This window comes from Diadema antillarum, unplaced genomic scaffold, assembly GCF_040938485.1.
Source record: "Diadema antillarum isolate AM-2024a unplaced genomic scaffold, OU_Dant_1.0 seq00000700_RagTag, whole genome shotgun sequence".
NCBI classification, from domain to species: domain Eukaryota; kingdom Metazoa; phylum Echinodermata; class Echinoidea; order Diadematoida; family Diadematidae; genus Diadema; species Diadema antillarum.
Genome location: NW_027271605.1, coordinates 96411 through 114594, shown reverse-complemented (window position 1 = coordinate 114594; position 18184 = coordinate 96411). Strand labels below are relative to the sequence as shown.

Genomic DNA, 18184 nt, shown 5'->3' with positions numbered 1-18184 from the left:
ATAACGGCCATTGGCCAGATCCGGATAATTTACTGGTGTATTCCTGAGGCGGTGCTAACAGTGGATGCGCGTGTGCAACGGACGCACAGCAAGATCCCAGTTGTTGATGTTCATTGCACTGAAAAATAAACGCGACTGCGCGTCGATGAGTATACCCCGTCGGATGCAGCCACACCCTGCGCTATTAAATCAGTTCATTGCATAGTATTTATTTACCAAGTCGACTTGACCATGCTCGGTGCTGAAATCCCCCACGCTCCCGAGTTTATACTCTGACCAAAATCCTCCATGATGTGGGTTGGGGAGGATGAAGTTCTCCACGCAAAATCATATTTCTGTCGTTTAAATCTTGTCAAACTTCATTTTAACCACCGATAATTACTGTGAAAAGTCAAAGAAACTGCCCTTCCGAATTACCGATTTCATGGATATCAGTTTGACTGTCAAGGACTTCACCTGTTTTTGTCTTTTTTTTTTCTTTTTGGCAGCAATCAAATGATAGACATAACAAGACAATGAAAAAAATAATGCCTTCATTACATTGTATGCCACAGAATGTCTACTGTTAGTCTGGTGAAACACAAGGCTTAAGTGCCTTGCGAGAAAATCTTTAAATTCCAAATTCAAACTATGGACAACGGAATGAATCAAAACAGAAATGTACAAGAAATATAAATACCAGAATTATGCATTTAAAACAATCTACACTTCTATATAACCAAACGTACATTCGAATTCATCAAGAATTATCAAAATACACACGCATTATCATCTTCTTTTCTTTTCTGTTCTTTGCTGAGCAGCTTGCAGGGATGCGCAATGAATTTTTCACAAGCAGACAGGATACTTCAACATTTGCACACAAGCATGTCACATTCGTGTGGTCTGTATTTACACGAGAAAACAAAAAGGGGGACGAACAACTACTACATAATATAGGACGAAGCTATGAAGTACGAGCACACGAAATTATTTTAGACACGAGAGGAACTTGGAAATTTCGCGGAATAACATTTTCGTGCGTAAAGAAAAATCTTCTGAGATATGGGGCACACAAGCCCATAATAGGGAGCTTTAGATTTTCACGACGCGGATGTTCGGAGGGGGAAAAAAAAACGGTTTCTGCCTATGCGCAGATTGGCTTATAAAAATCGAACTCGCGTCGTCTGAATTTGCACGGTCGGTTCTGGGCCATTTTTGCGTCCGTTCAAATTCACACCGCAGAGAGCTACTTGATGCATTGATCATAATGGGGGTGCCATTTTACTTTGTATAGGCTGTGCCCTCGCGTAATCTAAAACTACTTTACAATACGAGAGGAGAGAGGAGAACGGCCAATGCATTCGTCGTCGTAAACGTCCGCGTCGCAAATCTGAAGTTCCCTACTGACTCTCGGACACCACCCTTATAGTCACTGAGGGTGGATCGTCACGCAAGGTGACCGTCGTCTTTGAAATGGGGAGTAAGCTCGATTTCTAAGTGTTTCTAAGCGTTTACTGAAGAGGAATGGTTACTACTGCACTCCTCTGACCGCCAATATGGAGGAAAGTATCAATTTATTGTTCTCTTTTTGCCACCATAAGAAATATTATCATTTGCTTTTGTCTTACTTTCAGGGGTAAAGGGCATTTTGTTTGATGATACTGGTACATAGTACTAATAGTCTTGATAAATTAAGGATGAGAGTTGAACGTTTAGAAAGTTATAACTTACCATAAAGGAGGGGGGGGGGGAGGGCTAATCAAACCTTTTTTTTTTTGTCTGAATGATTTTGAAAAAGAATCCATTAGAGAAGATATGCATTGCTGCTTGCCCTTCCGCGGTATTTACAATTTACGTCAGATGAATAAAGTAAAGCACCTGCACAAGGTTACAAAGTTAGCACATTATTGTATATTCGTAATCCCTGTAGATGACACCTTTGGCTTATTGTATTAGGAAAGGGAAGAGAAAGAAAATGCATTCAAGCAATTTTAGTTCAGTCTCAAGATCTCTCATTGGGGTCATAACCTCAGTTGGGGGTTGTAGTCGCCTGGCAACGCGGTTTGATTCTTGAGCTTGAGCGCCATGCCCACGCTCTTCACATACAGGCCGATCATTTCACGCATCTCGTCCGTGAACGGGTCGAAGCTGAGCTTCTGCCGGGAGCTCTCCCGCCGTTTGAACTTGCCGTCCGGCGAGCTCAGCGTGCACAGGATCCGCTCCTCGTTGATTGTCTGACCCAGGAAGCGGACCATCTTTTGCAAGGGAATGAAGGCGTCGGAGCGTAGCTCCTCGTAGTGGATGACGAGGATGCGGCGGCTGTACTGCAGGTAGTTCAGCGCCGAGTTCGTCCACGTGCGCGACTTGCCCGCCACGAAGTCGATCCATTCTGTGTGGGGGGAAGGGAGAGGGATAGAAAAGATGAAGAAAGAAGGGAAGAAAGAACGGTAATGAGGGTGAAGGTCAATATCATCCAATCGCATGACAGCTCGTTACCCAACCACAATGTGACAGGAAAACATCCAATCACGTGAGGGATGACAGGAAAGTGTATGGAGAATCAAAACAATACAAGCTTTTCCACATTACGCTGACATATTGGCTGAGTTATTTCTATCCGTTGACAAAATCTGCGATAGAACCACAAATTACACAAAATTATGTCTGTTGTGTAGCTGTGACTTAAGAGTAGAGTTTGACTTAATGCTCTTAGGTGTTATTGCTGGCATATTTGATCTGAGTAGATAAAATATATCAGTATACACAAAAAGAGACATCCGTATTCTAAAAAACAAACAAACTATTTTTGGTCTTAATTGCAGTAGTCCAAGGCACAAAATACAACGCTACGGAAAATGTTATAGCGTCTTTACACCGGCTGACCTGTCCCCTGGGTGTAGTGCTTCTCGCTAGCGAATCCCGTGTGACCTCCGAACTTCCGGTTGTGCTCGGAGATCATCGCCTTGTACGGGTTCCTGATGATGAGGATGGCGCCGTCGAAGCTGGCGACGTGCTCCTCGTCGAAACGGTGCGACTTGATGGCGACTGTCTTACCCTTCTTCCAGTCCTCCCTCTCCCCGAGAAATCCTGGAAAGAAAAAAGAATAATACAGAGAGGTGAATAAACAAGATGTGCCCTTTTTATTTGTGTTGTGATTTTTTCCTCTCTCTTCATTTCATACTGTCATAGCTTAGCTCTGCCGATATTCTCTTTTAATGATTGTTCAAACCTATACATTGGCTTGGAGCCCAAAGAAAACAAGATTGAGGTGAAGGTCCAGATGGCAAACAACCTCTCACAGGACGAGGAAGAATGAGAACAAAGCGAAGAAATACGAGGCAGAGAAGGAAGAAAAAAGTAAGAAAGGAGGGAAAATGGATAGAAAAGAAAAGAAAAGAAGAATTAAGACAAAGAGGTAGATCGTAAAAAGGACAACAACTAAGTACCACGAACTGAAGAGGAAAAAGTTGAGGAAAGAGAAAAGACAAAGAAGGAAGGAGAAGTAGTAGAAGATGATGAAATAAAAGAACACGGAGATGATGCCGACGATGCACAAGACAAAGAGGAACAGATAAAAAAGAAGAGACCAGGAAATAAAAGGAGAAATAATTCATGGTGATCATGATAATGAGGAATGAAAAGATGAAGTAGAAGAAGGAGAAGAAGAAGAAGAAGAAGAAGAAGAAGAAGAAGAGGAATAAGAAGACGGCAAAGAAGCTGAAGTTGAAGAGGAAAGAGAACGGCATCCGCACCTTTTCTGTACAAGTCGCCGTCATCGTAGATGCTTCCCGTGTAGTATCCCGTCGCTCTCTCAATGAGGTAGCGGACCCATGTGTTCCCTGAGCCCGGAAAGCTGGCCAGGGTTACGAGGGGAAACTGACCTGGTTGGCCCATAGAAATCTGCGTACATCTGGTGTCTGCCGATAGTGAGGGAAGAAATGGGGGGGGGGGGGAGGGGGGTTAAGGTAACTTCATGATCATTGATTGATTGATTGATTCATTCATTCATTCATAACACACTCTTCAACAAATCACAGAAATTCATGATAATGATGCTGTCGATGATGATGATAATGATGAACATAATATCAGAATTATCGTGATAATTGTTATCATTATAATTGTCATTATATATGTTTTCATTATTATCACCACCATCACCATTATCAATATCATCAGTAGTTGTAGTACCCAGTTGGAGTAGACAGAACGATTATGTGACAACATATCATTATGTTTAAGTACTTCATGTTCAGACGTGCCAACCCCATCCTGTCAAAAGATATACATGCCCTACAACATCTACCTACCCACCTCACAACTTGTCAAAAAGAAAAATAAAGCAAGCCTGAATAAACGATGTAAAGATCGAAAAGTTTAACATCGCGAAGTCTTCGTGATATTTGGTCGCCCGGTCATACTGGCAAAAAATTGAGAAGTTTGTTAGGGGTAGCATAGGGAAATATCCCTATAGTTGGAGTGGGATGCTTCGCGACAAGTTTCACGGGATGTTTTGGGGGAAGTTTGCGGTCACACTGGCAAAACTTCGAGATCTTAAAGATCGCGAACAAATCTTCTCGATCTTTTGCCAGTCTGACCGCGCCTAACGTCAGGAACTCGTTTTTGACTGTGCGTCTCGCTGAGGTAATTCTTACCTTCCACCCCAGATTGGTAGATTGCATAGTGTTCGGCACCGCCGCAGAACGTCTTGGCGTCGCCCTTGCAAACCTCCTGGCATTCGCTGTGGTCCACCGTGTGACGTAATGTGTAGTTGTGCGTGAGGTATCCGCAGTGACACTGGGAGCCGCGAAATAAGGCAGCGAGCGGCAACGTCTGTGGCGGTGGACCAAGAAGGCTTTCATGTTGTATATCTAAGCTTCAAATCACGTTTTCCAACTATTCATTCACTTTCACTGACTTTTGACCCATAAAACATTGTGTCATACACGTTCTTATCTTTGTGGTCGGACCTTTACAATATAATCGATTTCTTTGGCTATAATGGCGTGTGTTTGATAACGCCAAATTACATATAACGGCTACAATTATATCGAGACACTTTTTGCTTTGAAATAAAATGCACATGGTTTGTATTGCAGCAGCCTCGGTCAATAATTATGACATCACTGACATCATCACGTGGTAATGACGCTTAGAAAGCCAAGAAATCTATACACGTGTCTAGAAGCATAACGTGTAATAACTCATAATGAGACACAAAGAAATGTTTTTTTATGATACAAGCTGTCCCTGAAACATATCTGAAACATTTGTTGTTAAGTTTTGAAATCAAAAAGATAACCTTCAGTCGCACAAATTGCTCACCTGTTTTTCGCAAAGTTGAACGCAGTAAGCCACGGTCATCTGATCTGATTCTTCAAAGTACTTGGTGAAATAAGAGTCATCCGTGGGTCTTACTGCGCATGTGCGGAAGCCGTCTTTGTAGCCTGGCACTGGGCCTTCGTCTGCAACCACAGAATAGCAAAAGGAGAGAGAGAGAGAGAGAGAGAGAGAGAGAGAGAGCGAATCCGAATTAAAAAGAGTTGAATGTTTTGAATAAAAGGTTTTACGTTGACATGACTGACGAGAGAAATAAACAAACAGAATAGTGGAAGTTTCATTATAAGATTGTAGAGAAACAAGTGTTACTGATAGTCGTTTTTGCGAAACGTTGATGTAGCACTATCACATAATGCGAACAAGAGGTGAATGACATTGTATGCGCTTCATTGTCGAACAACGTTTTACTCGCAACTGCTTGACAAATTGCCCTACATCGACGCATATTATAAGCACTGAAGAAATCAGTCCTTTAATAGTATAGCCATGATTTAAAAAAAAAAATCATGGGCATAACCAACGACCTCCTGATCATCGGACAGGCGTCTTGTTCACAAGACCCGAGCTTCCGCCCGACAGCCGGTGCTGGTTCTGATCCTTATAGTGTGCAGCGGGTACTGCGTAATTATTCAAATTAATGAAATCATTGGGTCGAGTTGTTTTATTGCAACTATCTAACAACTGCCCTCCACGAACAACTAGACCCAAGGATTTTAATTAATTTGAACATTGTACTCTATCGTTGGTACATACATTACACAGTCAATGAAGCAACTCTTCGTCTTGCTCACAGAAAAAAAAAAAACATAACAATTTCTGGTACTGCTGGCTCATTTCAACTCAGGGACATAAGTTGATGCAGAGGCTTATTTTTTTCTTTTTCTGAATTTGTCAATCAAAAGATATCAGGTGCTAAAATGTGTGCAAGTCAAATGGAGATATCTGAGGCGACGACGTTATTATAATTCATAATTATACTATTTCACTTGCACGCGCAAATTTTGCCCGATATAACTGTTATCGGAGATGACACGTGAGCACTGAATTCCACGCCTTGCCTGTCTTCCGTCCTATCTCAGTATTACATTTCACCATTATGTTTGTTTGACTTAAAATTTGTGACTTGTGTCATTACAGTCACGTGGATATGGAAGGGAATTACTCTTGAATTCCAGCCTTTGGCTACATTCCCATGACGAAAGTACGAAACTCCCCACAAAAAAAAAACACCCGACTGAGTCGATTGAAACGGTCGATAATTTGACTTGCGTTTAAACTCTTCCTTTCCCCCTGATGTAAAGGATTTCTTGCGGCGTCAATTCGGAAAGAGAGAGTCCCTCTCTCCATCTTTCTCTCACTCCTAGACCATCTCTCACACCACACTTCATTCTCGAATTGAGAGTGCAACAAGTATATACTAAAACGTATCGAAACTGAAACTAAAAGAAATGTAGCGCACTCTGTTTACAACCACTCGCCCTCGTTTCTTGTATCGTAATAAGCAACCGCGAAGCTACAACTTTGCTCCATGGACTGAACTTCCCATCGAGTCTTAATCCTAAATATTGACAATGTCGCATTTCTTTATCTTATTTTGATTATACGCAAGCTAATATTTTGTTGCGCGTACATTATGATTATTTAAAAAAAAAGGTGTGCGCGTTTTAGCAATGATAAGTCATACTATGAATATTATCTACTGCCTCCTGCTTGCTACGATATTGTTTCTACTGAAAATCGCCCACAAAGCATGGCGAAACGGAAAGGGCGCCACTAGCTCGAAGACACCACATTTAGGAGGCAAAACACCTAACGTAACAGACTGTAGAGAGTTTCAGCTGTGCGTCATACCAGGGAGGTGAGTGTCTCACCTCCCTGGTCATACACAGATCTATGATCTCTGCTCTCGAGTATACCCGGACCGGACCACTTGTGGAGATGTGCTGCCTGCTGGTGCATTACAAGTCTATGGTCTTGAGCCAGTCTCGAAACTCGGGACTGCAAGATCCCAGCCTCAGGAACAAACACGCACTGCCAAACCAACAGAGTGTTCAAAAGCTTTCAAAAGTATTGCATTGCGCCAGCAGCGTTGAATTTTGGAAGAATGCGAAGCAAGTGCCGCGAATTGAAGTTGGCGACTTCGAGAATGAATCGTAGCGAGCGATATTATTTTTCTTTTCCAAAAGAGAAATAATGTTTCTCTAGAGCAAAGTTACGCACTTTTTTTTACTGTTTCCTCCCACTCTTTATATCAAATACTAGTAACAGCTCAGGTGAAACAACTCGGGTGGCGTAAATGTTGTGCAGAAACACGACCAATATTGTAGTACAGCCAACGAGACTTTGCAAGCTGTGGACCTAATATCCGCACTCGACATGCCAGAAGGCTAATTAACAAATGGCAATCACCTCTGCGTGCATGATGCACGAGACAAAAATGAGCAAAATCTATTTTCCACAGGGGACTCATTAATTGCATTTAAAGCGCCTACTTTAGACCGCCATGCAGAGTGCCAAGATAAGCTCAATCGCAAGCGCCCGTTTATGCCATTTTAGCAGAGTAATTATATCGCATAATCATCGATTGGACCTGCAATGAGACTGATTAAAAAGGCGAGGTCGACGGTATTTGTGGTAGTAAAGGTGTGTGTGTGTGTGTGTGTGTGTGTGTGTGTGGTGAGAGGCATGTGAAATAACGGCTCTCTAATGATAATTACTTTCGACGTTAAACCTCTTCTTTGCATCACGATTAACATTTTGTAAGGTGCCATTTTGATCAACTGAATCAACACACTCTCGAAATGTCAGGTGTTACCAGACAATAAGTCGTCTATCTTGTGGACTTTTCTATTTTACAATGATAACTAAAAGAAACATATAATATGTCCCTCTCTTCCCATAAAGCTTTTACAAAAATCATAGAGCGTGCAGTGAGTACGCGGCAGGGACATGGCGACGATATGTATTATGTACATGATCCAATATTCTTACAGTAGATACGACAGACTAAGAATAAGACAGAAGAACGTGTTTCAAACTAGTGCCAAGTATCAAATCATACCCCAGCTCGGGCGCCTATAATCATGACACGAGCGATGCAAATACAGATATGATTTTGAATGATGAATGGGTGGGAATACCGGAGAAGTATAGAGCTACAATAAGACAGATAGATAAGATGGATAGATAGAAATAGATAGATAAATAGATAAACAGATAGATAGATAGATAGATAGATAGATAGATAGATAGATAGATAGATAGATAGATAGATAGATAATAATATAGGTTTTCCCGGTCAATTTCATACATTTGTCACTCCAATTCATTAATGTGCATTCAAATTCACGCAGCGCACGCACGCGAAAATATTGGGACATTCAAATTTAGAATCCGAGCGATCAATTTCATTTACGAGCTTTCTATTTCGTTTTCGTGAAATCAAATTCACGATTGGGCATTCAATTTCAAAATGCGAGCACCGACTTTCCTACTCGTGCATTCAAATTCATACGATAGTCACGTGATAGTCCCAATGACCTTGTTTGGAGCGTTCAAATTCATTTTTAGGCGATCAAGTTCCTACTTCGTGCAATCAATTTAAAGAGGAAAATGGAGGAGACTTTTAAGAAAGGAAAAAGAGCCAACACAACCAATGAATGCTTGCATATAGTGTAATTACGATTGTTTACATGTTCTACATTGTTCTCTGTTCATGTATCCTTTGTTTTTCATCTCAATAAAATTCAAATTGCAATGTTCAATCAGCAGTGCATCCAAACAACACAACGACTAGTAATCATATTTCTTGATGATACTGCATGCTGACAACGCCCCAACACCAACCATATAACGACAATTCATCAATTTAAGACAAACTGACACACAATGATCTCACATAGTCCCGCAAAAATTAAATCAATAAGACAGCAATACACAACAGACAACACGTATAAAATGCTCATGTATCAGTTTCAATATAGTCGAAATTGTTTTTTTTCCCCTTGAAAGTGTCAACCAACTCTCCGTATTATGCTCGTCTGTAGGCCTATACAGTGCCTAATTTCTGTTTGTTTCATTTTCTATCAAAGAAGATGACTGGATAACCCATATTCAGCTGCAAAAGCTGGTCTTCCATATGGGGTCCAGTTAGATGTTTTGCTCTTTGCGAATGATAAATGAAATGGGATCTTTTACGTGCATGAGTTGTGACTCTTTTACACGTGGGACCTCTATTTTATGTCCAATCCCAGGGAAATGTACCTGTATATTCCTATTTGCTAAGCGCGAGTTCAAAATTGTCAATTAACAGGTGGACCTCTACTGCAAAATAAATAATCATCATAAATCCCAATATATTCAAAGCCAAGTGAGAAAAACATGCATACACGGCCCCAAACTAAGTAAATTCAGGACTTCTTATAAATTGAATGCAGTTATTTGGAACATGGTTGCCTATTCACGAATTTGAATGACCGACGAGATTCCGTCGCCAGCTTGACATGCATTTGAATGCTCTTTGATGAAATGCGTGCTCCTCTCTTAAATTTGAATGCTCCGATAGTGAATTTGAATGTTCCGATAGTGAATATGAATGCTCCGATAGTGAATTTGAATGCTCCGAGAGTGATTTTGAATGCTCGGATAGTGAATTCGAATGACCGGATTTTGAATTTGATTGCTGATTCAGTGCTGCGAGCGTGGAATGCGTGAAATCGAATGCTCGGAATAGGAACTTGAATGACAAAAGTATGAAATTGACCGGGAAAACCTATAGTAAAAAGATAAATGAATAGATAGACACAAAGACAGATAAATAGAAAGATGGATAGATAGCTAGAGAGATAGATAAATAGATAGACAAATAGATAGAATGATAAATAGATAAATAGATAGATATACCATAGATAGATAGATAGATAGATAGATAGATAGATAGATAGATGAATAAATAAATGAATAAATGAATAGGTAGAAAAGGGAGAAAGAGAGAGAGGAGGGTTGTGACAATAGAAGGGGTTCGGAAGGAAGACTAGCGCGGATGTGAATTTCACGGCTGCAGATGAACTTGACGCTCTCTCTTCTCATGGTTAAACACCTCGACACCTACTCCATGTCACACGGAGAGGTTTGTGTCACAACCAAATGTCATTTGACAAGTTCTTCCCTGTACAACATTAATAAGATTGGCTCATGTGGACCCAGCTGTATGGGTGTTTTTTTTTTCCTCTGCATATCAGAGCCCTGTCTTACCTCAACATCAGCTGTATAATATCATTGCCACACTATTTTTGTACACACTGCCAATGCATTTTCAGGCGGTGGGTTTGAGAAGGTTAACGTTATCATGATTCAAATACATTACAGTGCTGTCCTCCAAAACAGCTTGCTGATGTATTATTTAATGTGCTGGAAGACGCCGAAGCGACCGGTGCAAAAGGACGTCCCGTTAATATCGACACGGCATAATCAGTTATTCGCTATTTCTGTTAAAATAGTTAAGAGAACTTAACGTTTTAAAGGAATCTGCTTCAGAAATTATTCAGTAATGAAACGAGGGCAGCATAATTCATGAACGTGCGCTCCACATGAGAACACTCGCATTTGACATTGGAATAATGGAATGTTATTGAAATAATGCAGAGAGAATTATTCCCATAGAATCTTCTCCTTTTATCGTGGTATAAAACTATAATTCATACCTACTCTTATGCAATATGTAAAGTTTTTCCTTCGTGCTTTGCCGGTATGTCTCTGAAGGTTGTAAATATGACAGTGCTGCTCAGACAGTTTATTCTATAGCTTCAACAAATACATGAGTAAGTGCAAGCCTGTGCCATCACCTCAGCTAATTTGCATTTTATAATATCTGTGGTTGCCACCAATATACCACTACTAGTATTCGGTGAAGACGCGTGGAGGTTTAGATTAACATACACTGTAGTTACATTTTTCTAATTTCAAATCCAATATTGATGGAACTCCCTCAATTCTGCCCGTTATATTCTACTCTGTTGATCAAAGTCAACATGAATATCATTATGTGTGGTGGTTGGAATTGAAAGTGTAACCCTTTAATTACCCCGGGGAGATACGGGATAAGAAATCGATTTTATTTCGAAGGAGCAATCCATACCTCAGAGTGTTGAGTGCGTCTCGTACGTAAGGCTGTGCATTCATTCATTTGGTATACTTGCCTATCACGGAACGAATAGGTGGGTGTAATTGAATCTTCACCCTACTGTGACAGTGACCAACTTTTCGCACATTTCGGGTTGACAGGCGTGTCCCTATGATATTCTCTGCAGACGATAATGCGTGGGTCAGAGAGAGGCGACAGTGATGGAGCGAGGTGTCGTTCCCACTTACACAAGAAATTACCGCATAAGCCGAGGATGAAGTCTAATTTGCAGACATTTTTTTTTCTCTACCATACCTGCACACTTTGTGATATTAGTTCATATCATCACGTCGCGCCGAGGAATTTATGGCGTATCAAAAACCCATTACGCCATAAATATTTACGTCTTTTAGCAAAACCAGTCAGACATTTCGTTACTGATGAGTGCATTGCCCAGTGACGTATATATGAATATAATTAACGTGTTTTGAACAAAGGCTATCAACAGTGTGATGACACGCCAAATAAATCCAAATAACAACAATAACATCAACGCTCAGGTCGGCGGGTCATGATACGACAGCAACGAAGACGATTGTGACGTAAACAATGGCGATGTGGATCATTAATATACTCATGATGAGGATATGGTCGTCCAACCGTTATTAGGCCTACGCCATAATAAAGTTCGGCATCAGGATTGTAAAATTTAGAATCCTTCGTCAACTAATAGATCGTGGGCGTGTGTTGCTTTCACTTTGCAAAAAGACCAAAACAAAACAAAACAAAACAAAACAAAATAAAACAAAACAAAACAAAACAAAACAAACAAAAATTGGACCCTGCATAAACAGCCTTTTAGTCATGTATTCTTATACTCTTTAGGCTTACTTTGTGTTCAGAACTGTATCTGCTCTGCATCTTAAAAGTATACAGTCTATTGATAGATGTTACAGCAGGAAACTACAGAATCAATGACCTCCCTCCTTGTGGTGACGATCCATCAAGTCATCCTTCACTTTGCGGTAATAGCAAACAAAATATGTATTCACAATCCATAAATGTATAGACCTTAAAAAAACAAAAAACAGAAGAAGGAACAACAACACTACAGGAAACAAGAAAAAAAAAAATAAGTCGAAAACCTTAACGTGACTGCGGTGAGTAGTGTACAACGGAAACACGCACTCACACACGCACACAAGGGGAGACCAATGGACATCCTTTGATCATGATCACTTCAAGGAGGTTCAACTTTGTGCAGGGTAGTCCCGTATCCATATAATATATTATGCATTCGTGTGGTGAATTCAATACATGAAGATAGAATATTTCTCCGGGCAATCAGAAAGTTCGTCCAATTTTGTCATAGTTACTTGATAGCAATGACTAATCGTTCAAAATAATTGGATGACGCTTAAACACCAATAAAATACTAATGTAAGCTTGCGAGATGAAGGCAAAGAAATTGCAAATCAATCGAGTCATTGGAAAGACGCGTCCACAAATCAAAATACATTATGCGGGACTATAGATCCAGTCGTTGTTAGCTCTTCCCCTATTTCAAATTCCTAATGAGGTTTATACTCGGTACATCGGTTCGGCTTCATGATCCCCCTCCCCATGATACATGTCACCATTTTATTCTCTGATGTATTTTGGCTGCTTCCTCGTACAGTGGCGGACAGGGGGGGGGGGGCGCACCAGGCGTTCGCCCCTCTTTATTGTTGTTTGTTTGTTTTAAAAAAAATATAAGAAGGGGGGGGGGGGGGGCTCGTGCGCCCCTCTTTCATTTTGTAAAGGCGCCTCCCCTTAACGGAATTCCTGGATCCGCCCCTGTTGTACACGACAACGTATGTTTTGTGACACTTGGTCCGTGTTTATTGGTCGTCCGAATTCAGCTTGAAATCATGTGGGATGTATGCTTATGCCTGGGTTTATGCCTTGCCACCTGCCGCCTCGTCCTATAACATTGGTATCGATCGACCGTTGTCCATCAAGTAGCTCATGTTGGAAATGACAAGGGAACACGAATGTTTCTCTCTCCGACTCTAGTGCCACAGCTAACAAAGCGGACTATACCCTTGATAATTGATCACAACGATTTTAGGCATGCAAGCATTCAGATCACTGATATTTGTTCTATGTCACATCCCACTCATTTTGTCTCATTCATCCGTCAGGTAGTGAAATTTGCTCAGCGGAGCATTGTACAGACATGTACACACAATCGCAAACAAAGACGCACGCACACACACATACACACACACGTAATGCACGTAAACAAACACGAGAGCTAAAAAAAGAATTGATCACCATCAATTGCAAAAAAAAAAAAAAAAAATCAAAAAAATCAAAAAAATCTAAACCATACTCCAGGCTGTAAGTTACATAAAATAAGAATTGAGTTTTCACTGGTCGATTTCTCTCCACTAATGTAAATACCATGGGATATTGACAAGTGTACGCATGCAAAGCTGATCTATCATGACATGGTTGACGGAGACTGTTCTTTTTTTAACTCTACTTTGTTTGCCCATCTATTAAAAGATGGTCCCTTCATTTAATCGTAAACACACAGCTGCACCTATTTTCTACTAAGAAATATTGTTTTGTAACCTCTGTCTACTATGAAATTTTCTACCCACTTATTTGCATAGTTACTAGATCAATCTTTGAAACGTGATCTAAAATATTTTTGTTGTTGTTTTTTACCATCCCTCTGCGACTTCGGTGAATAATACGCACGCTGTAGATCCTCTTACACAGGAAAACATTCTCTGAACGTGCACTTCTTGCATGCTCTATAGCCGATAGGGAATTCTCATGTGTTATGCTTTGGTGGTTTTCAACAGTGTACCTTTATCACTTCGAAGAATCATAGGCATGTGTCTTTATCAAGTCATTGGTGTCACCGTTTATCCAATTTCAGTTGACATATCATGTCGTCGCTTGCTCGTCAGAAGAACCCCAGCATGAAATTTTAACCCGAAATCAAATTTTGGTTTGTGACATAATTTGATAGACTTTTGAAAGCTCTTTTACAGTACGATGTAATCATCATTTGGAGGAGTCGAGTTCGAATCCCGCCCAGTGCTTACGTCCTTGGACAAGATGTTTTACCCACTATGTCTCTCTCGACCCAGGTGTATAAATGGGTACCTGGCAATGCTAGGGTAATAATAATAGCAGGGCCCTCTGGTAGAGCAGTGGCAACACTGAAGAGGCTACCCTGGGTAAATAAAACCTTAGGTGTTGTTTTTTTTTCGGTTTTTCGAACGCGCAATCCATAGGCCCTACTTCTGCCGGGCAGACGACGATTTGATGTTTTACATTGCTGTATTTATGTTGATTTAAGAAATGAAATCAATTCATTCTTATGAATAAACTATCGCGTAATTTTACTGAATAACTCTATTCCAAATTTCGTATATAACATCAGATGAACCATTATTATTTTTGTTTTTGATGAAGACAAAAAAAGAAAGAAATCAAAATCAATCAAATTGAGGTCTCTCTAACTTATTATGTGAGAATGACAGTGTTAATTGACTTTGTTGGGAATGATCAATTTAAAAAGAGGAACATTCGAACAATAAATGGAGCAAACAATGAGTTTGACCTCGGGAACACTGTAAATAACTTAGCCCTCATGGCAAAGGAATGCCATAAAAACCCTGCAAACTACAGTCTGGTTAAAAGAATATGAGGCGTGCTTTCTTGGTCGTTGTCTGAAACAAGCTGAAAATGAAATATTTCATCCTCGCCCTATGCACACATACACATACACACACATACACACCCACGCACACACATAAACACACACACACACACATACACAAACACACACACAGAAAACTATAGTCTGCTTTAAAAATACAAGGCATGCCGTGTTGGTCGTTGTCAGAGACAAGCTCGAAATGAAACATTTATCCTCGCACTGGATTTGCACTATTCACACACACACACACACACACACACACACACATACACACACACGCACACACACACTCACACACACACACACACACACACACCACACAGAAAAGGGAATAGGAATGACGCATGGACAGCTGACGTCCAGGTGAAAGAGTTGACCTTTTGCCAAATCTCGGGCGACAGCTTGGCGAGCAACAATAGTGACGTCATCGTGACAACCCATGCCCTCCAACAGTCGTACACTTGAACGTGAAATCGCGTTTCTATCCAGGCTTTATCACACTGCCGAACCATAGTGATCGACATTATGTATACATTATATAGATGATGACTGGCGGGGTAGGGAACATACCGAATGTTCCACCCGAAGGGTTTGATATTTCAAACCCTGAGGGTGGAACGTTTGGTACATGTTCCCGACAACAAAAGTCATCATCTGTTATATCATATAGGTTAGTCAAATACCATCATCTGTTATGGGTTGATATTATAGTCAGAATAATCTTAGAAAACTTACCTTCAACTTGTCACAGAAACTTAGGTCTAATGTTGAGCATGGAGAATCACCAGCACAACGCACTCGATCGCTCGCGCAGAGCCAAATTCACTGTGCGCGGGTCCTTCAAATCACACTTTCGTACGTATTACAATAATCGGTCATCTGTTTTATCACATTGTATGGAATAGGCAAATTTATCCTATCGATTGCGTAAAAATATGATCGTTCAATCGTTTGGTATCGTTTGTCATTTGTTACGTGAAGATGTTTCCCCATGGGAGAACATTACAGAAATGTTCTGCCCATGGGCGAACATAACCAATGTGCCTCCATCACGTGACTGCGTTTAGCCAATCACTAACCGGTATTTGACTAACCCATCTAATATCATATATCATTATATAAAATAGCATACATACTTATGATACAGGCCGGCAGTGCATGACAAAAGTTATAGTGCACGCAAAATATAACGATTGCCAACGATAACCCACTATCGATTTGATATCGGTTTTTGCTCCCTCATTTTAATCATCGAGTACTGAATCCCGCACCTTATCGACGCGATTGCGCCACAACTGCGATATGCTTTGCTCGATATTATCGTTATTCTCAATTCTCGCTGGCTAGGCTATGCCGGCAACTTATCTGTGTGGGACTAGACTTTCAGCGGTAGATTTAAACATGGAAGCTGAAATGAACAGGTTCGCTACTTTTACAGAGACTGATCTATGTAAACAGTATCTTAGATGATAAGGACACAAAGGACGCCATCAAATACGCCCTACGAATTTTGGACTCCTACTGTTCTGAAAAAGGAATCAATCCGACGGATATTGAGCAAGTCAACCCAAGATTTGTGCCGCTTTCTCCGTACATTCTACGCGGAAGTGCGCCGTGGAAATGGGCAGCGTGTGCACGGTATACGCTAAGCGCTCTTTGATCACGCTACGCTATGAACTTTTACTACGACATTTACAACACACTCTCGGAATCTACATGTGCAGCAATGGTGACTTCAGTGATGCCTAGCACGAGCCTTGTGTTTAAATCCAGTAGATTCCTAATCCTACAAAACATCATCTAGTCCTGGTCCTGGATCCACAGTGCAGTAAGTAGGGCGTCTAACGTGTTACTGTTCAGTGTTAGATCCATGGTAGACCTACACTGTATTGTAAGGTCAAGTGTTAACTGTACGTTAGCTCTGTCGCTCGTAAGTGACGTAGATCTAGTAGAAAACGTTAGGCCAGGGCCCCTTGACCTAACCTATCGTAGGGCCTAGAAAACGTTAGATAACCACGTAGACCCTATACTCTATAGTTGAATTTGGATCTTCAGGATTTTGTCTACACAGGTTCAAAGAAACTGGTATTATTGCTTGTCTAGACACGTGTAGAGTCTTAATCTAGGCTTTCGTATTTTTTCAATTTATCTTGCCTGGGACTACTGGGTATGTATGCCATTTTATATAACACATAGTTCATGACGTCTTATTGCACTATAACAAGTACCAAGCACCTCCAAATTCTGAATTTGCCCTCAGGCAATTATATTCAATTCGGCCTGCGGCCTCATTGAATATAACTGGCCTTCGGGGCAAATTCAGAATTTGTCGGTGCTTATATTGTTATAGTGCATTCAGCCTCATGCACTATAAATAGCAAGGAAGTGAATACATATTCTTATATGGAACACCAGTGTAAAAAGAATTGATAGCTGTAGTTGCCGAGGATATAGGGCCTACATTTCCCTATAAAATCCCCCTACATTTAGAGGGTTTATAACATGGCTAATTCCAAATTTGGAGGAGCTTATTCAGGGTAGAATCACACAACACGTTCACTTTCAAGTGTAAAGAAAATGCAATCTTTCTGAAAGTATACGTCGGCGCAGGGGGGGGGGGGGTAGGGCGTTTGAACGGAACCATGGAAATCCCTTTAAAAATGTCAGAATTGAAGTAATTGAAGTTGCTTTACCTTAATAGCTAATCACAAACAATTTTTGTGTGTACATGTGTGGGTGTGTGTGTGTGTGTGTGTGGGGTGGTATATTTATCAAACCCTTTGGGATATGAAGACTACTCATATAAGATTAAAGTACAGCGCAATGAGTCCACTCACATGCAATGTTACTAAGAATCGATCGCGTCCATAATGTTGCCAATATGCCTGATACTGTACAAGTCACCATGCATGAATTGCACTTAAAAAATCTGATACATACTCGTATAAGACTTTTTAATTCATGTTAAGAACCATTTGATCTAACGAGAAACTGTTAGTGTCCACGATATGCAATTAATG

At 40.7% G+C, this 18184-nt stretch overlaps 1 protein-coding gene across 1 annotated transcript in view; it reads right to left on the bottom strand.

Moving 5' to 3' along the window:
- Positions 1-870: 870 nt before the first annotated feature.
- Positions 871-18184, bottom strand: part of LOC139737702 (sialate:O-sulfotransferase 2-like) — an 82615-nt gene continuing 65301 nt past the window's right edge. The window contains exons 4-8 of the mRNA XM_071648380.1: positions 5308-5447; positions 4638-4815; positions 3735-3899; positions 2866-3069; positions 871-2371 (exon numbers count right to left, since the gene is read on the bottom strand). Coding sequence (XP_071504481.1) covers positions 2004-2371; positions 2866-3069; positions 3735-3899; positions 4638-4815; positions 5308-5447 — 1055 coding nt within the window. The 3' untranslated portion in view covers positions 871-2003. The remainder of the gene's footprint in view (positions 2372-2865; positions 3070-3734; positions 3900-4637; positions 4816-5307; positions 5448-18184) is intronic.